General features: G+C 40.3%; 1 protein-coding gene and 1 pseudogene across 7 annotated transcripts in view; one reads left to right on the top strand and one right to left on the bottom strand.

The window, feature by feature from the left end:
• Positions 1–20,581, bottom strand: part of WDR76 (WD repeat domain 76) — a 51,261-nt gene that overhangs the window by 29,993 nt on the left and 687 nt on the right. For 3 of the 7 annotated variants that reach the window (XM_069558856.1, XM_069558857.1, XM_069558860.1), the window contains exons 2-5: positions 19,427–19,528; positions 17,911–18,318; positions 8,917–9,009; positions 7,810–7,865 (exon numbers count right to left, since the gene is read on the bottom strand). In XM_069558856.1, coding sequence (XP_069414957.1) covers positions 7,810–7,865; positions 8,917–9,009; positions 17,911–18,078 — 317 coding nt within the window. In that variant the 5' untranslated portion in view covers positions 18,079–18,318; positions 19,427–19,528. Of the gene's footprint in view, positions 1–7,809; positions 7,866–8,916; positions 9,010–17,910; positions 18,319–19,082; positions 19,209–19,426; positions 19,529–20,581 lie in introns of those variants that run through there. The other 4 variants (XM_069558854.1, XM_069558855.1, XM_069558861.1 and 1 more) reach the window with 3 other exon arrangements.
• Positions 482–950, top strand: LOC138423214 (small ribosomal subunit protein eS25 pseudogene; annotated as a pseudogene).

Below are 20,581 nucleotides of genomic sequence, written 5' to 3'. Positions count from 1 at the left end.
AAAGACTCAGCACGGCCAATAAATGAATAAATAAATAAAATTAAAATTAAGCAATTATGAAATAAAAACAATGTGCTTTTGGACTTCCCTAGAGGTACAGTGGATAAGAATTCCTCCTGACAACACAGGGTATACGGGTTGGATCCCTGCTCAAGGGAGATTTCACACCACAGAGAAAGAAACTAAGCCTGTGTGCCACAACTACTGAGCCCACGTGCCGCAACTACTGGAGCCTGCTTGCCAAAAGTCTAGGCTCCACAACAAGAGAAGCCACCACAAACAGAAGTGTACACACCACAGCGAAGAACAGACCCTACTCACAGCAACTGGAGAAAAGCCTGCCCAGCAACAAAGACCCAGCACAGCCAGAAGTAAACAGACTAAATAAAACTATGAAAAAATAATTATCACCAGCCAAAGTTAATTTTTAAAAACTGTTCAGAACTACCCTGGTGCCTTTTTGCCCGACATCTCAGCGAGGCAGCAGTGGTTGCAGCTGCTCTCCGGGCTTCGCTATGCCGCCCAAGGATGACAAGAAGAAAGATGCCGGAAAGTCGGCCAAGAAAGACAAAGATCCAGTGAACAAATCTGGAGGCAAGGCCAAAAAGCAGAAGTGGTCCAAAGGCAAAGTTCAGGACAAGCTCAATAACCTAGTCTTGTTTGACAAAGCAACATATGACAAACTCTGTAAAAAAAGTTCCCAACTATAAGCTTGTAACTCCAGGTGTGGTCTCTGAGAGACTGAAGACTCGTGGTTCCCTGGCCAGAGCGGCCCTTCAGGAACTCCTTAGTAAAAGACTTATTAAACTGGTTTCAAAGCACAGAGCTCAAGTGATTTACACCAGAAACACCAAGGGTGGAGATGCCCCAGCTACTGGTGAAGATGCATGAACAGGTCCCACCAGCTGTACATTTTGAAAAATAAAGCTTTATTAAATTAAAAAAAAAAAAAAAAAGAACTACTCTGGTGATACACTGGTTAAGAATCCCTCTGCCAAACAAGGGGACACGGGTTCCATCCCTGGTCTGGGAAGAGTCAACATGCCACGGAACAACTAAGCCCATGTGCTGTCACTCCTGAAGCTCTCGCTCTAGAGCCTGAGTTCCAACAACTAAGCCCACGTGCCACAGCTCCTGAGCCAGCGTGACCAACAGCCCAAATTCTGCAACAGAAGCCAATGCAATGATAAGATCATGCACCACAACTAGAGAGTAGCCCCCGCTCTCAGAAACTAGACCCAAAAAAGCCTGGGCAAAGCAACAAACATCCAGCACAGTCAGTAAGTAAATAATAAATAAAATAAAAAGTTTCACATAGACAACATGCTGCAATCATGAAATAAAAACAATGTGCTTTTGGACGTCCCTTGTGGTTCAGCAGATAAGAATGTTCCTCCCAATGCAGGGAATATGGATTCAATCCCGACTCCAGGAAGACTCCAGAGCAACTAAGCCTGTGAGCCACAACTACTGAGCCCCCTTGCCGCAACTACTGAAGCCCACTTACCAAGAGCCCACATGCCTAAACTACTTAGAGTTACAAATTCCAGTTCCAAGGCTAAGACTCCACGCTCCCAATAATATGGGGCCAAGGTTCAGTCCCTGGTCAGGGAATGAGAATCCACACGCCACAACTAAAAGATCCCACATGGACAACTAAGATCCAGTGCAGCCAATTAAATAATAAAAATAAAATAAGTATTTTTAAAAACCAAAAGACAAACTCCAGGGAAAACTAGACAGCTACAGATAAAATTATGAAATTAGAACATTTTGTCATAACCATATACAAAAATAGACTCAAAATGGATTAAAGACTTTAATATAAGACCTGAAACCATAAAACTCCTAGATGAAAACATAGGTAGTACACTCTTTGACAGTGGTCTTAGAAATATTTTTTAGATATGTCTCCTCAGGCAAGGGCAGCAAAAGCAAAAAATAAAATGCAACCTAATGAAACTTAAAAGCTTTTACACAGCAAAGGAAACCAACAAAATGAAAATGCAACCAACTGAAGGAAAGATTTTTGAAAATGATATAAACGGTTAATATGTGGGGACTTCCCTAGCAGTCCAGTAGTTGGTTAAGACTCCAAGCTTCCATTGCAAGGGACATAGGTTCAATTCCTTGGGGAACTAAGATCCTGCATGCCATAGGGCACAGTCAAATAAAAAGGTTAATTTCCAAAATATATGAACAGCTTACACAATTTAATATATTTTTAAAAATCTGATTAAACAATAGGCAGAGGATCTGAACAGGCATTTTTCCAAGGGAGAAATACAAGCATAAATTAAAAGATCAGAACTACCATATGATCCAGCAATTCCACTTCTAGGTACTTATGCAAAGAAAACGAAAACACTAGTTCAAAAAGATACATGCACCCCAACATTCATAGCAGCATTTTTTATAACAGCCCAGTTATGAAAGCAACCTAAAGGTCCATCAACAGATGAGTGGATACACACACACACACACACACACACGAATACTACTTAGCCATAAAAAAGAACAAAGTTTTGCCATTTGCAACATGACTGAATCTGGAGGGTAGTACGCTTGATGAAATAAATCAGACAGAAAAAGACGAATACTGTGTGTTATCACTTACACATGGAATTTAAAACATAAAATGAATGAATATAACAAAACAGAAACACACTGACAGATGCAGAGAACAAATTAGTGGTTACTGGTAAGGAGAAGGAAGAGAGGAGGAGGAACATAAGGGTACAGGAGTAAGAGGTAGAAACGACTTTGTAAAAAATAAGCTGTAAGCATATATTTATAGCACAGGAAATATAGCCAATATTTTATAATAACTATAAAAGGAGTATAATCTATAAGAATTTTAAATGACTATGTTGTACACCTGAAACTAATACTGTAAATAAACTATACCTCTATTTTTTAATTAAAAATAAAAATAATTTTAAAAAAGATATGCCACAGAACAAACAAAAACAAACCAGGGTGGTCCACACAAAACCTACACATATGTTTATAGGAGCTTTGCTCACAACTTGCCAGACTGGGAAGCAACCAAGATATCCTTCAACAGACCAATGGACAAATAAACTGGGGTATTTCCAGACAACAGAAAATTCAGTTCGGTCAGTCAGTGTCCAACTCTTTGCGACCCCATTGACTGTAGCACACCAGGCTTCCCTGTCCATCACCAACTCCCGGAGCTTGCTCAAACTCACATCCATCAACTCAGAGATGCCATTCACCTATCTCATTCTCTGTTGTCCCCTTCTCCTCCTGCCTTCAATCTTTCCCAGCATCAGGATCTTTTCCAGTGAGTCAGTTCTTCGCATCAGGTGGCCAAAGCATTGAAATTTCAGCACCAGTCCTCCCAATGAATATCTAGGGTAGATGTCCTTTAGGATTGACTGCTTTAATCTCCTTGCTGTCCAAGGGACTCTCAAGAGTCTTCTCCAATATCATGTTTCAGAAGCATCAATTCTTCGTCGCTCAGCTTTCTTCACAGTCCAACTCTCACATCCATACATGACTACTGGAAAAACATAGCCTTGACTAGACGGAACTTTGTTGGCAAAGTAATGTCTCTGCTTTTGAATATGCTATCTAGGTTGGTCATAACTTTTCTTCCAAAAAGCAAGCATCTTTTAATTTCATAGCTGTAGTCACCATCTGCAGTAATTTTGGAGCCCCAAAAAATAGTCTCTCACTGTTTCCATTGTTTCCCCATCTATTTGCCGTAAAGTGATGAGACCAGATGCCATGATCTTCATTTTTTGAATGTTGAGTTTTAAGCCAACTTTTTCACTCTCCTTTTTCACTTTCATCAAGAGGCTCTTTAATTCTTCTTCACTTTCTGCCATAAGGGTGGTGTCATCTGCGTATGTGAGGTTATTGATATTTCTCCTGGCAATCTTGATTCCAGCTATGCTTCCTTCAGCCCAGCAGTTTTCATTATGTACTCTGCATATAAGTTAAATAAGCAAGATGACAATACACAGCCTTTCAGTTCAGTTCAGTCGCTCAGCCGTGTCCAACTCTTTGCGACCCCATGAATCGCAGCACGCCAGGCCTCCCTGTCCATCACCAACTCCCGGAGTTCACTCAGACTCACGTCCATCGAGTCAGTGATGCCATCCAGCCATCTCATCCTCTGTCGTTCCCTTTTCCTCCTGCCCCCAATCCCTCCCAGCATCAGTCTTTTCCAATAAGTCAACTCTTCACATGAGGTGGCCAAAGTACTAGAGTTTCAGCTTTAGCATCATTCCTTCCAAAGAATTCCCAGGGCTGATCTCCTTCAGAATGGACTGGTTGGATCGCCTTGCAGTCCAAGGGACTCTCAAGAGTCTTCTCCAACACCACAGTTCAAAAGCATCAATTCTTCGGCACTCAGCCTTCTTCACAGTCCAACTCTTACATCCATACATGACCACTGGAAATACCACAGCCTTGACTAGATGGACCTTAGTCAGCAATGTCTTTGCTTTTGAATATACTATCTAGGTTGCTCATAACTTTTCTTCCAAGGAGGAAGCATCTTTTAATTTCATGCTGCAATCACAATCTGCAGTGATTTTGGAGCCAAAAAAATAAAGTCTGACACTGTTTCCACTGTTTCCCCATCTATTTGTCATGAAGTGATGGGACCAGATGCCATGATCTTCATTTTCTGAATGTTGAGCTTTAAGCCAACTTTTTCACTCTCCACTTTCACTTTCATCAAGAGGCTTTTTAGTTCCTCTTCACTTTCTGCCATAAGGGTGGTGTCATCTGCATATCTGAGGTGATTGATATTTCTCCCGGCAATCTTGATTCCAGCTTGTTTCTTCCAGTCCAGCGTTTCTCATGATCTACTCTGCATATAAGTTAAATATGCAGGGTGACAATATACAGCCTTGACGTACTCCTTTTCCTATTTGGAACCAGTCTGTTGTTCCATGTCCAGTTCTAACTGTTGCTTCCTGACCTGCATACAGATTTCTCAAGAGGCAGGTCAGGTGGTCTGGTGTTCCCATCTCTTCTTTCAGAATTTCCCACAGTTTATTGTGATCCACACAGTCAAAGGCTTTGGCATAGTCAATAAAGCAGAAATAAATGTTTATCTGGAACTCTCTTGCTTTTTTGATGATCCAGAGGATGTTGGCAATTTGATCTCTGGTTCCTCTGCCTTTTCTAAAAGCAGCTTGAACATCAGGAAGTTCACGGTTCATGTATTGCTTAAGCCTGGCTTGGAGAATTTTGAGCATTACTTTACTAGCATGTGAGATGAGTGCAATTGTGCGGTAGTTTGAGCATTCTTTGGCATTGCCTTTCTTTGGAATTGGAATGAAAACTGACCTTTTCCAGTCTTGTGGCCACTGCTGAGTTTTCTAAATTTGCTGGCATATTGAGTGCAGCACTTTCACAGCATCATCTTTCAGGAATTCAAACAGCTCAACTGAAATTCCATCACCTCCACTAGCTTTGTTCGTAGGGATGCTTTCCAAGGCCCACTTGATTTCACATTCCAATGTCTGGCTCTAGAGGAGTGATCACATCGCCATGATTATCTGGGTCGTGAAGATCTTTTTTGTACAGTTCTTCTGTGTATTCTTGCCACCTCTTCTTAATATCTTCTGCTTCTGTTAGGTCCAGACCATTTCTGTCCTTTATCGAGCTACCCCACGTCCGAGGCCAAGGACGGCGGCCGAGAGGAGCTACCCCACATCTGAGGTCAGTGGCGGCTGGGAGGAGACACCCCACGTCCAAGGTCAGGGGCGGCAGCCGAGTGGAGCTACCCTATGTCTGAGGCCAGGGGAGGCGGCCAAGAGGAGCTACCCTGCGTCCGAGGTCAGGGGCAGCCGGGAGAAGCCACCTCGCGCCCGAGGCCAGAGGCGGCAGCCAGGAGGAGCCACCCCGAAGCTGGAGGCCAGGGGCAGCGCCTGAGGCCAAGGGCAGTGGCCGGCACAGGAGGGCCTAGAGGAGCTATCCCACGTTGAAGGTCAGGAAGGGCAACGGTAAGGAGATACCCCTCGTCCAAGGTAAGGAGCAGTAGCTGTGCTTTGCCGGAGCAGCCGTGAAGAGAGACCCCACGCCCAAGGTAAGAGAAACGTCAACTTTACAGATAAAGAAAGAAAGATTATATAAACTGTCCAAAGTTAATACCACAGTTATAAGTTGCTAAATTGAAACTTGAAATCAAGTTTGCCAAATTTCAAAAGTTATGCTCTTTTTTCTATATAACTGCTGCTCTAGCTGCTGGATACTAATCTTTACACAACTATTAAGTGCTGGAACTTTGTGACTTAGGTGATTTAGGAAAAAAAAATCAGTAATCTTTGCTAATAAAATAATATACAAAGGGAAGTCAGATCCCACATGCCACACTGAGCAGCAGCCAAAAATATACAGATGTATGCAAATATAAAGCTAATGATCAACTGACAACAGCACAGCTGCTATTATCTTTCAGTGTCAAACACTTGTTGGTTCCTCTTGTAACAATTTTTCACACTTGCAAATACCTGGTCATAATTAAAGGTTCAGGTTTTCTCAAGCTAGTTGACCTATACCAGAATCAAATCAATTAAATGATGTTACATTAGCATCTAGTACTAAAACAATGATTTAATGATGCCAAGATTTTCAGTTTCTTCATTTATACATAAGCATTATTAAAATGCAGAGAAGAGAACCTAAGGCACCCTAGAGGTCAAATCCTGAAGCTTCCACTTAAAAGCTGTTTTTTTTTTTTTAACTTTTTTTTTTTTTTTTGGCCATGCCACATGGGATGTGGGCTATTAGTTCCCCAATCAGGAATCGAACCAGCACCCCCCGCATTGGAAATGGGGAGTTCTTAACCACTGGACTGCTGGGGAAGTCTTTAAGAGCTACTCTGACCTTGAGCAAATGACTTTACCTCTTTGAGTCTGTTTTATATCTCACAAAATTTTTGCCAGAATTAAATGAGATAATATAGGATGTTAGGTCCTATTATCTATAGGACCTAAAAAATTTTTAGGTCACTGCATTGTATTTCAGAGAAGGAAATGGCAACCCACTTCAGTATTCTTGCCTGGAGACTCCCACAGACAGCAAAGCCTGTGTCCCTAGGGTCGCAAAGACTCGGGCACAACTGAAGCGACTTAGCAAGCATGCATGGTATTTCACAGATGTGCAACAAATGTTCATTTCCTTCCTATATTCTAGGAATGGGAAAGAAAAAACAAAAAAATAAAGTAGAGGAATCTTTAAAAAGTTTTTTTAGGGAAAAATAACAACAATTTAGTGGTAAAAAAAGATTTCTCTCAGAGTTCCCTGGTGGTACAGTGGATAAGAATCGAACATGGGTTCGATCCCTGGTCCAAGAAGATTCCACGTGCCATGGAGTAACCAAAGCCCGGGTGCCACAACTACTGAAGCCTGTGTGCCTGGTACCCATGTCCCGCAACAAGAGACGCCACTGCAATGAAACACTCACGCACTGCACCTAGGGAATAGCCCGTGCTTGCCACAATTAGAGAAAGCCCACATGGCAATGAAGACCCAGTACAACCAAAAAATATTATAACTATTTTTAAAAAAAGATTTCCCTCCATTAGCAGCATAATAAATATAAATAAAATTCAGTCCTCAAGATTTTATTTCCTCTACAGTCCTTTGATGACGATGAGAACTTTAGAGTTATTAAAAGGTAGTATTCCCTCAGAGATATAAATGATTAAACCAAATTACTGTTTCTGATCTGCTACTTATTGTACTATGTAGAACCATTTTTTCAAATTATAAAACAACTCAGCAATGTATCATGGTATAGGAAATGTAAACCCCATCTTTTACCTTTTGGATTCAGGAGGCTGTCTCTTCTTTATCATTTCTCGGAGCCTTGCAGCTGACTATAAAATACACAAAACATAATACATGTAAAAGTACTATCATATAAAAAAATAATACTGTAACTACATAGCTTACCTTCTAAAACATTTGAGTATCTGCTACTATATGCACACTAAGCCAAGATCTATACAGGAAGTAAAGAACCTTGAGATGTGACAACTGCTCTTGGCAATAGACATGAGACAAATACACTATCAATAATAAAGAGAAGTATATAATACTATCTAAAGCACTAACATTCTGATTCCTGGGCCCAGGCTACTAACAAGTTTACATAAGTAAACATATATTAAATATACTATTACAAATTTCCAAGTTTAACTTCTACTTCAGGCAACCCTTTGTGGGTGTTTTCCAGAAAAGTTACAGGTTATACTTCCATAAATCAATAGTAATTTCTGTTAACTAAAGTCAAAATCAGAGATATTTTTGTCTCCATTTCTGATGAATTTTCAACTGTTAGTGAGTGACTCAGCAATTTAGTGCCTTATATTAACTCACCCTCCTTCCTCAAGACGCAAATACACACTGAATATTTAGGAATCTGGTATGCCCAGAAACTACTTAATAAAGCCAAGGGTTTTATGTATTTTGGGGGGAAACATCACACACCCTCCTGGACAGCTCTTCGCACACACACAGAAGCTTGACCGCAGTGTGAAGACCTTCAATGTAAATTATATCTTTAGTAATAATGATTAGAAAACATTAGCATACTTATGGCCATTAACCCTTAAAGCTTCCAATACTAACCATGTTCTCTATTCTTTTTTTCAATTTTGGCCGTGCCTCGAGGAGTGTGGGGTCTTAGCTCCCTGACCAGGGATAGAAAGGAGTGAGGGGAAGCTTCCAATTACAGCTTTAATACAACAGTTAAAAAAAAAAAAAAGTCTTTGGAATCAATAAAATACAGTAAACTGTATTAAGTGTAAATCTTGCTAATTTTACCCACCCTCATTTGACACTATGAAACTTGATACTATGAGTATTTTATTGACCTACTAGCAAGAGGAGTAGTATCTCAGTTCAGATTAGAAACTTCAAACAAACCTCAGACAACTGAAGAGAAGCAAAAAAGTTTGCATTTTCTGATATGTTCTTCAGTCTCTTCCTTTCGTATGGTGACAGTTCTGAAAAATCATCCTATAAAATCACACCAAAAAGATTGTTATTTACATAATCCACAGCAGAAATACCTCACAAAACTAGTTGTTGTATTCTCCACCTGTATATGTTCCTTCAAATTGCACCTACTATGGTTATTTTATGTTACCTTACCGAACAGCATATAAACTTTGCTGCACTGGATACTGATACAAAGAGTTTGGGTTTGGGATAATTGCAGGATATATGCACCGCTTCCCAATTAAATAACAAGCGATCTGATATCAGAATCAGATAGCCCAATAGCACATTACTTTCTACAGGCCCTTAACTGTATTGTTTCACAAAGTGACGTTTTTATTAAGCAAAACAAGAAAGAACTCAAAACCAGAAATTTTAAAATTCACTGAGATGATTGAAGAAATTCAATAAAAAAGAGAATCACATGAGCAGAAAAGGCAGTTTTAAACTAGAGAATCTTAGAGGTCCAATATTCAACTAAAATAGTTACTGTGGGGGGGCGGCGGGAAGGAGCAGAGAAAATGGAGGAGAGAAAATCATTAGAGAAATAACACAAGAAAGCTTCTCAAAACTGAAGAAATGAGTTTCCAGATTAAAAGGGCCCAACGTGTATACAACACAATGAATGAAAACAAGACTCAAGCCCAGGCATATCATCACAAAATTTGTCAATACCTGAAGATGAGTGAAATAAAGAGAAGATCCCAAAAGTTTGCAGAGGGAAAAACAGACCACAAAGAACCAAGAATGAAAACGTCACAATATCCAGGAAGCTAGAAGACAAAGGAAGAATATGTTAAAAATGTTAAGGAAAAATTATTTTCAACTTATAATTCTAAATCCAATAATGCCAACAATCAAATGTAAAGCATACAGACTTTTTCAGACATGCAAACAATCTGTCGGGCTGCCCAGGTGGTGCGAGTGGTGAAAAATCCACCTGCCAATGCAGCAGATGCAAGAGACCCAGGTTCAGTCCTTGGGCTGGGAAGATCACCTGGAGAAGGAAAAGGTAACCCACTCCAGTATCCTTACCTGAAAAAATCCCATGGACAGAGGAGCCTGGCAGGCTACAGTCCATGGGGTCACAAAGAGCTGGACATGACACCGCAACTAAACAACCACCACATATGGAATTACCTTTGTGTGAAACTAAGATCATGGCATCCAGTCCCAACACTTCATGGCAAACAGATGGTGAAAAAAGTGGAAACAGTGACAGATTCTATTTTCTTGGTCTCTAAAATCACTCTGGATGGTGACTATAACCATGAAATTAAAAGATGCTTGCTCCTTGGAAGAAAAGCTATGACAAACCTAGACATCGTATTAAAAAGCAGAGACATTACTTTGCCGACAAAGGTCCATATAGTAAAAGCTATGGTTTTTCCAGTAGTCATGTACAGATGTAAGAGTAGGACCATAAAGAAGGCTGAGCACTGAAAACTTGATGCTTTCCAACTGCGGTGCTGGAGAACACTCTTGAGAGTCCTTTGGACTGCAAGGAGATCAATCCAGTCCATCCTAAAGGAAATCAACTATGAATATTCACTGGAAGGACTGATGCTGAAGCTCCAATACTTTGGCCACCTGATGCAAAGAGCTGATTCACTGGAAAAGACCCTGATTCTGGGAAAGACTGAAGGCAGGAGGAGAAGCAGGCAGCAGAGAATGAGATGGTTAAATAGCACATCACTGACTCAACGGACATGAGTCTGAGCAAACTTCAGGAGACAGTTAAGGACAGAGGATCCTAGCATGCTGCAGTTCATGGGGTTGCAAAGAGCCGGACATGAACAACTGAACAACAACAAATATATATACACACATACAGAATTATGACTTACTATGACCAAAATGAAGATTTTTCTCACACACATAATAGTGACAGCAAAGGTGAATGGTTATTTTGTCATTGCCTTGAACAATGCCTCTCAGAGGAAAACATTACCACCATCGTCATCAGGGACTTCCTAAGAATCTATCTTAAAATGCTGCATTTGGAGATCAAAGGAACAAAATTTAAATGATTCTTATTACCACAGGAAAAAATAAGAAAATTTATTAAGAAAAATCAGACTTTCTTCGAGGTATGCATCATTCCAACTATTCTCACCCATTACCTGTCCCTCCAGAACTTGCAACATCAAAGACCAAGCAAAGAATATCAAAGCAGACTCTCAAAGTAAATATATTATAGAAAACAGAAATGTTTTTAATCCCATTAATGTTTTATCTTCAGAGACACTTGACCAGTTACTGCCTATATAAAATAAGAGGGAAAATGCTACCTTTAGAAAACAGAAGAAGAAAAATAACTTGAATTAAAAGTGTGCTGATGCCAAAAATTTACCAGCTGTATGAACACATATATAATGTTATCCAAATGATAAAAGTGTAGAGATGGAAAAAAAATCAGTGGTTGCCAGGGGTTAAGGCTTGTGGGAAGGAGGGCCATGGGCTTAATTATAATGGGGTAGTCTAAAGGAGATCTTTGCAGAGATGGAACAGTTCTGTATCACAATTGTGCTGGTGGTTACATGGATCTACACATGTGATAAAATGATATAGAACGGGACACACACCTAGTACCAATGTGAATTTCCTGGTTTTGACAGTGCAATGTAGTTATTTAGGAGGTACTCACTGGGGGAAGTTTCCTGGGTGCCTGGTGGTTGGGACTCTGCCCTGTCACTGCACTGGTTCAATTCATGGCCAGGGAACTAAGATGAGACAAGCTGTGCAGCACAGCCCAAAAAGTTAATTAATTGATAAAAAATAAAATAAGATGTACTCAGCGGGGAAAAACTGGGTGAAGGGTAAATGAGACCACTCTGTACTATTTTTGCAAATTCATATGAATCTGTTAAGCACTTGGAAATAAAAATCTTAAGAAATATACATTTCTCAGCTAACATCATACTTAACAGTGAAAGACTGAAAGCTTTTCCCCTAAACTCAGGAACAAGATAAATACGTCTGCTCTTACCACTTCTATGCAACACTGTACTGGAAGTTCTAGCCAGGGCAATTAGGCAAAAAAGGAAATAAAAAGACATCCAGATTGGAAAGGAAGAAATATAACAATCTTTACGGCCAATGACATGATCTTATATGTAGAAAATCTTAAAGAATCCACACACAAAAAAAAATCAGAGTAAATAATCTCAGCAAAGTTGTAAGATACAAGATCAATATACAAAAATAAGTTGCGTTTCTGTACATTAGCAATGAACAATCAGAAAATGAAATTAAGAAAAAAATACCATAATAGTATCAAAAAGAATAATATATTTTGGGGACTTCCCTGGTGGTCCAGTGATTGGGTGTCTGCCTGCCAAACGGATGTGGGTTCCACCCCTCATCCAGGAAGATCCCACAGGCTGCAGAGCAACTAAGCCCTCAAGATACAACAAAGGAAGTCACTGCAATGGGAAGCCCATACACCACAACTATACACAGCCAACAAAGTCCCAGTGCAGCCACAAATATATATAAAACATTTTTTAAAAAGAATATACTTTGACACAAATTTAACCAAAGAAGTGAAAGACCTGTGCACAGAAAATTATAAAACATTGAAAGAAATTAAAGAAAATCTAAATAAGTTGAAAGACAGTTCATACACTGAAATACTTAATATTTTTTAAATGGCAATATTCCCCAAACTGATCTATAGATTCAGTACAATCTCTGTCAAAATTTTAAATGTCATTTTTGCATATATGGATAAGCTGATCCTAAAATTCATACGTAAATGAAAGGAACCCATAATAGCCAAACCATCTTGAAAAGAATCAAGTTACAAGACTCACACTTCCTGATTTCAAAACTTAGTACAAAGCTATAGTACTTTGGCCACCTGATGCAAAGAACTGACTCACTGGAAAAGACCCTGATGCTGGGAAAGATTGAGGGCAAGAGGAGAAGGGGGTGATAGAGGATGAGAAGTTGGATGGCATCACTGACTCAATGGACATGAGTCTGAGAAAACTCTGGGAGAAAGTGTTGGACGGAAAAGCCTGGTGTGCTGCAGTTCATGGGGTCGCAAAGAGTTGGACACGACTTAGCAACTAAAGAACATTAACAGTATTTAAAAGAGTGTGGTACTGGCATTCGGATAGGCAGATAGATCAACTGAATAAATCTGAGTCTAGAAATAAATCTATATACCTATGGTGAATTTATTTTCATTAAGGAAGTCCAGACTATTCAATGGGAAAGAAGAGTTTTGACAACAAATTGCTCTAGGACAAATGTATATCCACATGCAAAAGTATGAGTTTGGATCCCTATCTCATGTCATATATAAAAATTAACTCAAAATGGATCAAAGACTTAAATTTAAAAGCCAGAACTACAAAACTCTCAGAAGAAAATACATGTGTAAATCTCCATCAACCTGGATTTGGCAGTGGTTTCTTAGATATGACATCAAAGCATCAGCAACAAAAGAAAAAATAAACTGGACTCAGATTAAAACTACTGATAACATTTCTAACAATTAAGTTTAAGGACTTCCCTGGTGGTCCAGGGGTTGGGAGTCTGTCTGCCAGTACAGGGGACATGGGTTCGATCCCTAGTTCAAGAGGATCCCCCATGCCATGGAGCAACCAGATCCATGCAACACAACTACAGAAGCCTGTGTGCCTAGAGCCAACGCCCCACAAGAGAAACCACAATGAGAAGCCCACACACAACCAAGAGTAGTCCCCATCTGCCACAACCAGAGAAAGCCCACGCACAGCAACGAAGACCAAAAACGCATAGAGCAGCCAAAAATAAAAATAAATTTTTAAAAATTTAAATTAAAATTCAAAGCATTTGTACAAAGGACACTGTCAAGAAAGGGAAAACAAAGTCCCAGAATGGGAGAAAATATTTGCAAATAATATACCTAGTAAAGATCCAGTGTCCAGAATATATAAAGAACTCTTACAATTCAACAATAAAAAGACAAAAAAAAAAAGGACAACTTAATTCTTTTTTTTTAACTGAAGAATAATTGCTTTACAGAATTTTGTGGTTTCCTGCCATACATCAACAATAATCAGCCATAGGTACATCCACGTCCCCTCCCTCTTGAACCTCCCTCCCACCTCCCTCCCATCCCACCCTTCAGCCTGTCACAGAATCCATCTGCCTTCCCTGAGTCACACAGCAAAGTCCCATTGGCTATCTTTTTTACGTATGGTATTGTAAATTTCCATGTAGCTCTTTCCATACATCTCACCTTCCCCCTCCTCCCCTCCCCCAATATCCATAGGTCTGTTTTCTCTGTCTATTCCTCCACTGCCACCCTGAAAATAAATTCATCAGTGCCATCTTGCTAGATTCCATATATAGGCATCAGTATACAATATTTGTATTTCTGACTTACTTCACTCTATAATAGGTTCTAGGTTCATCCACCTCTTTAGAACTGACTCAAATGCGCATGACCTAATTTTTTAAATCGACAAAGGACTTAGACATTTTTCCAAAGTACAAATTGCAAGTATGCACATGTAAAGATGTTCAACATCGTTAGTCATTAGAAAAATGCAAATCAAAACCACAATGAGCTACCACTTCACATCCACTAGTAAGGCTATAACCAAAATAGTTAAGGACATTACGTTAAGTGAAATTAACAGTCACAAAAAGACAAACATTGTATGATTCCACTTATATGGTACCTATAGTAGTCAAATCCATAGAGACAGAAAGAAGACTGGTTAGGGGCTGAAGAGGTGGGGAATAAGGAGTCTTTTAATGGGTATGGGCACGAGTGCTAAGTCGCTTTAGTCGTGTCCGACTCTTTGCGACATTATGGACTGTAGCCCACCAGGCTCCTCTGTCCCTGGGGATTCCCCAGGCAAGAGTACTGGAATGGGTTGCCACGCTCTTCTCCAGGGGATCTTCCCAACCCAGGGATCAAACCTGCGTTTCTTACGTCTCCTGCACTGGCAGGCAGGTTCTTCACCACTAGTGGCACCTGGGAAACCCTTATGAGTATAGTTTCAGTTCTGCAAGATGAAAAGAGTTCTGGTTTTATAACTATGTACATTTACATAACACTACTGAACTGTACACTTAAAAATGGCAAAGAGGTAAATTCTATATTGTGCATTTTACTTCAATTAAAAATATTAAATGTTACAAAAGACATAAGTATTGCTGAAGGTATACAGAGATTGGATTTTTTTTTTATATATACATTGCTATTGGTTATGTAAAAATGGGGCAGTCACTTTGGAAAACAATTTGACAATGACTCAAAAAGCTAAACACAGTTACCCTATTTCGCTCCAAGGTGTGTGTATGTACCCAAGAGAATGGAAAACATCACATAAAATCTCACAAGTAAATGCTCATGGCAGCATTATTGTTAACAGCTAAAAAAAAAAAAAAAAGTGAAAACAACTCAAATGTCCATCAACTGATGAATGCATAAACAAAATGTGGTATATCCATCCAATGGAATAGTATTTAGCCATGAAAGGAAATGAAGTACCAATACATGCTACATGAATGAACCCTGAAAACATGGTAAATGAAAGAAGCCAGACCAAAAAAGCCATATATTGTATAATTCTACTTATATGAAATGTCCAGAATAGGCAAATATATAGAGATAGAAAGTAGATAAGTGGTTTTCCAAGGCTGAGAGAGAGAGGGGTAAGGGTTTATAGTCACTACTGACAGGTATACAGTTTCTTTTTGGAGTGATAAAAATTTATGAAAATGGATAGTGATGATGGCTACACAGCTTCATGTATATATACAAAAAACACTGAATTATACACTTTAGTATATGTTATGTGAATTGTCTTAATAAATAAACATATGCTTGATGACAGAAACCAGATATTTACATAGTCTCAAAGTATCTTCCTCAAAGTATTCAGTAATTACCAAGGGAAAAATACTAAGTTTACACGGGAAAATCCTGGCAGACACCATTGTAGCTAAATGATGAAGGTCAACATCACCAGTAAAATATCAACAACATCATGTACACTCTGATATGAAACACTGAGGAGGGCACCTTCTCTTCTGTGGTATCCTTCCCCAAAATGCAAAATCTTAATCTGATCATGAGAAAATAGCAGATAAACCCAAACTGAGGGCTTCCCAGGTGGCTAAGTGGTAAAGAATCCACTGCCAAAGCAGAAGACTTGGGTTCAATCCCTGGGTCAGGAAGATCCCCTGGAAAAGGAAATGGCAACCCACCCGAGTAATTCTTGCCTGGGAAATCCCATGGACAGAAGAGGCTGACAGGCTATAGTCCATGGGGTCACAAAGGGTCAGACACAACCTACTGACTTAACAACAAAATAAACTGAGGGACATTATACATCATTATATGTCTTTGATGTGACAAAAGCCATCCTTCATTTAGAAAGAAATAAGCTTATAAACTAAATACTGTTCCTAAAGCATGGTACCATAATTTTTTACCCCCAAACGATAATTTATGAAAGGGAAGAGAAAAAGAGAATGAAATGTTCTAAAAAAGATGTGAGATCTTTCAGCTTGTCATAAGAAAATATGCTGAGCACTTATGACTCTGTTTGACTATCTCCAGTATTCACTATCTCATGTTCTAATTTCTGACCCTGTTTGTTGCTGTTGTTTAGTTGCTAAACCGTGTCTGACTCTTTCGAGACCCCATGAACTGTAGCCCGCCAGGCTTCTCTGTCCAAGGGATTTTCCAGGCAAGAATACTGAAGTGGATTGCCATTTCCTTCTCCAGGGGATCGTCCCGATCCAGGTATTGAACCCGAGTGTCCTGCATTGGCAGGCAGATTCTCTACCGCTGAGCCGTAGGGAGAAGCCCTATCTATTTTACATCAAAACAAAATCTGCTTTATTTAATATAAAGCAAATACTCAGAATCTTAGAGTCTAAGAGGCAAAACAGACAATCCAGTCCACTGGCTCTCAAAGTACAGTCCCGGACCAGTCTCTAGGAAGCTATTTTAGACATTCAAATTCAACACTCACTCAAAACTTCTGAATCAGAAACAGGTGGTGAAGCCCTGCAATAGGGTTTTAACAAGCCCCCCAGGTAATTCTAATACAGGCTAAAGTTTGAGACCTACCAATCTTATCTAATTCCCTCATCACAGAAGTGACTTGCTTAAAGATACAAGGTTTCTTAGGAGTGGCCATGCCTAAAAACTACGCTTCCAACCCCCAGTCCAATGCATTTCTGACTTAGCCTACACTGTCCCACCACAGGTCCTAGTTCATTACAACACTGCCTCAATTATCCTATCTCCCTTTCCCTACCATCATTTTCTGTTCCAGTTCCATCTACTTCTTACCATGTGACAGGGTCATAAAACTTGTCACTTTAAATGAGATACAACATTCCTGGTAGGCAATAAGAGCCAAAAGAATTAGATGCTTAATTCCTTAAGCTGACTCAAACTATCATTTCAAACAGAATTAGTGTTTTTCATGTATCTTCTCTACTCTACCATTTGTCTCCTTTAAGTAATTAAGGGAATTATTCAGCACATCAAAGCAGTAAATTAATGGTGATTTTCCCACCTTAACATCAAGAGTTACTCAAGTACTATATGTCCTTTACAAGTCAACTTCTTCTGGTATACTATGCATAAACATGTAAAGGCAAGCAAGACACCATTAAGTAGGAGTAAGCTCAAAAATAAGAGCAGCAAACTGAGAAAGAAAGAGAAGCAAAGTCAATCCTCTCCTTCATAAATCAAAACCAAGAGCCCCCAGCAAAAAAAAAGACAAATAAAACCAAGGAAATTATCTGTTGTACATTTAAAAATTAAAATTTCACTTAAATATAAATTAGATAATAAAATAATTTAAGCTAAAGAGGCCCATGATAACCGTAGCTTAACAAAACTCCAAATTTTTAAACATGAAAATTTGAATAAGCTAGTAATTAGATCCTTACCAGGCCTGGTGTGGTGTCTTCATCGCTGTCTCCTTCCTGGCTGCTTTCTGTATCAAGACTGAGAACCACTGTATCTGAAGGGCTCTTGTACTGCCACTTGCTTTCAGCATGAACATCCAAGGATGATTTTTGCAGAGCGGATTCTTCCTTGGAAGATGTGGCTTCCATCTTTGGAGTTAAAATCCTTCTGCACGTTTTCTTTATTTCAGCTTTCTTAGATTTCTTACATGTCACTTCATTGTTAGAATTCTTGTCTAATAGAGATTTGGGGCACTTAAGTTGGCCTGTATTGTAGTTACTGAGTGTAAAGGGGACAAGATACACCTTAGCTGTTTTTCCTAAAACTGTAGTCTGTACTGGTCTCAGAGATACATCAGCGATGTTTTGGTTTTCCTTATATTCATTCACCTATTCAGGTCAATAAAGGAAAAGAGTATTAAAATTCCAGGTCCTTAGCCTTTTCTTACTCTTTACAACCTCATAGACTACAGCCCACTGGGTTCCTCAATCCATGGGTTTCTCCAGGCAAGACCACTGGAGTGGGTTGCCATGCCCTCCTCCAGGGTTATCTTCCAAACCCAGGGATTGAACCCACTTCTGTCTCCGGCATTCTCAGGCAGGTTCTTTAGCATTAGCACCACCTGTGAAGTCCCACAGATCTGCGTAAATAAATCTAATTCCTATTTCATAATAACAACATAAATCCCAGCTGACAGCCGGTAAGGAAACTTTTTTCCCTCCAAAATCTAGATACCTAATTCATTACATTAATTATTATACTGGGCACTGACCCATGAGTCTGCCAGACCAATAATAAAAACGACTACAATTTGTTATTGAGGAAACTGAGTAACTGGAATTGTTCCAAGAGTGGGACACTGACCAAAATGACCGCAAAAACACATAGACTTCCTGATCCCAGCCTGACACTATTTCTGGGGTTACTGACACGCATCTTCCTTGGGGCTAAGGGCCCAGTTTCCATAGAGGAAAACCAGGACAGGCATCCCCGCTTATCTTTTGAAGCAACACCCGGAAAAACCCAAAACCCGTTACACTGAGAGATGCCCCAAAGAGCAGGAAATAGTTTTGCAGCGAGGCGGTGCCGGTTGGCAAGTCCTCCCCGGCCTATGCCAGGCATATCCCTCACGAAGAATGAGGGAGCAACACACCCGAAAGGGACAAGCCGTTTCTCACATTCACCTGAAGTCGCTGTCTGGAGCCCCACTTCTGCTCAGCCTCCGCGCGGGACCCAGACATCTTTCTGCAGCGCGGCCGCTGGCGTCTTCCCGCCAAGACTGCGGCGAGAGGCGGGGAAGAGTGGAGATGGGAGGGGCGAGGAGGAGCCCTGCGCCCGGGAGGCTCCGGCTCCGCCAGCGAGGCGGGCGCCGATCCCAGCCGACGGGAGGGGGAAGGGGCACGGGGCGTTACATTCTCGCCTAGGTAGCAAGCTTGCCAGCCTCACCCCAAACTCAAATTCTTTAGGGAAGCGAAGGGACCGAATCGCCATTTTTACCTTGGATCCCGGTGGTTTTTGACGCTGCTGATGCTTGTATCTTACTTTGAAAAACACTTGCGCTTCTCCTAAAGAAAAACCACCTCGCCTAGCACTGTGAGCCTGGAAAAGATTTAGGGGCATTTAGTTGCCAGATGAACTAGAGAAGAAATGAAATCAACCTCCAGGCTTTACCTCGACCCGATGGTTCTTTATGATTCCCCCCCCCCCCCCCGCCCCCCGCCACCAGAAAATTATGCCCTATGGCTGTCGTATTCTCCTAGGAAGTATTTTGATTCCCCGCCCCCCCCACCCAAGAGCTGATAAGGTGGTTTAAACTTCACCCACCAGTTAACTAAGATTCTAGTGATGGCCTTAAAAAATCCAAGGACAGGAGGACAGTTTTAAATAACTTTTGTATCACAAATCATCATAAATAAGATTTTAGGACAATGTATTTCTTATAGTCATTGCCATATTAAAAGTTGTTTTGTTGTCATTGTTTTATATTTTCTGGGTTGCCAAGAGCAGAAAGAATTGCCTTCCAGTCAGATTTACTCCCTCGGGATAGCATAATTTTGAAGCTGATAAATTTACAATACAAATTTCTATCAACTCTATTTTTACAGTCCTTCGTAGCTCAAAACTTGTGTCCTGCACTGTTCTTTGATTGAGACTTGCCCAATTTTATTTCTTCTCCCAGCTGAGGCCCAACTGTAGAACAGGTGAAACCACTTGAGAAGTAATGCTACTAACAGTACCTTCAGGAAAGTTCCCTTCAGCAATTTTTCACTCCTGGACTCAAAAATTACTGATAAAATCACTTTTCACAGCGCCTGATATATGCCATATTTCTGGACTTCAAGACTTTGCTCACACTGTCCCTTCTCTCCGTACACAGCAGTTATAAAATCTTTTCTACAGTGTTCTGCCAACTAGCCTGTTTTTTTGTTTTTAAACACGATCCACCTAGATAATGGGGGCTATTTGTTCCTATTCTATTATAAACCCTTTCGGTTCAGTTCAGTCGCTCAGTCGTGTCCGACTGTTTGCGACCCCATGAATTGCAGCACGCCAGGCCTCCCATTGCTGCTGCTGTTGCTAAGTCACTTCAGTCGTGTCCGACTCTGTGTGACCCCATGGACTGCAGCCTACCAGGCTTCTCCATCCATGGGA

Source organism: Ovis canadensis, chromosome 18 (genome assembly GCF_042477335.2).
Source record: "Ovis canadensis isolate MfBH-ARS-UI-01 breed Bighorn chromosome 18, ARS-UI_OviCan_v2, whole genome shotgun sequence".
In the NCBI taxonomy this organism is placed as follows: Eukaryota; Metazoa; Chordata; class Mammalia; order Artiodactyla; family Bovidae; genus Ovis; species Ovis canadensis.
This window is presented reverse-complemented; position numbering and strand designations above follow the sequence as displayed.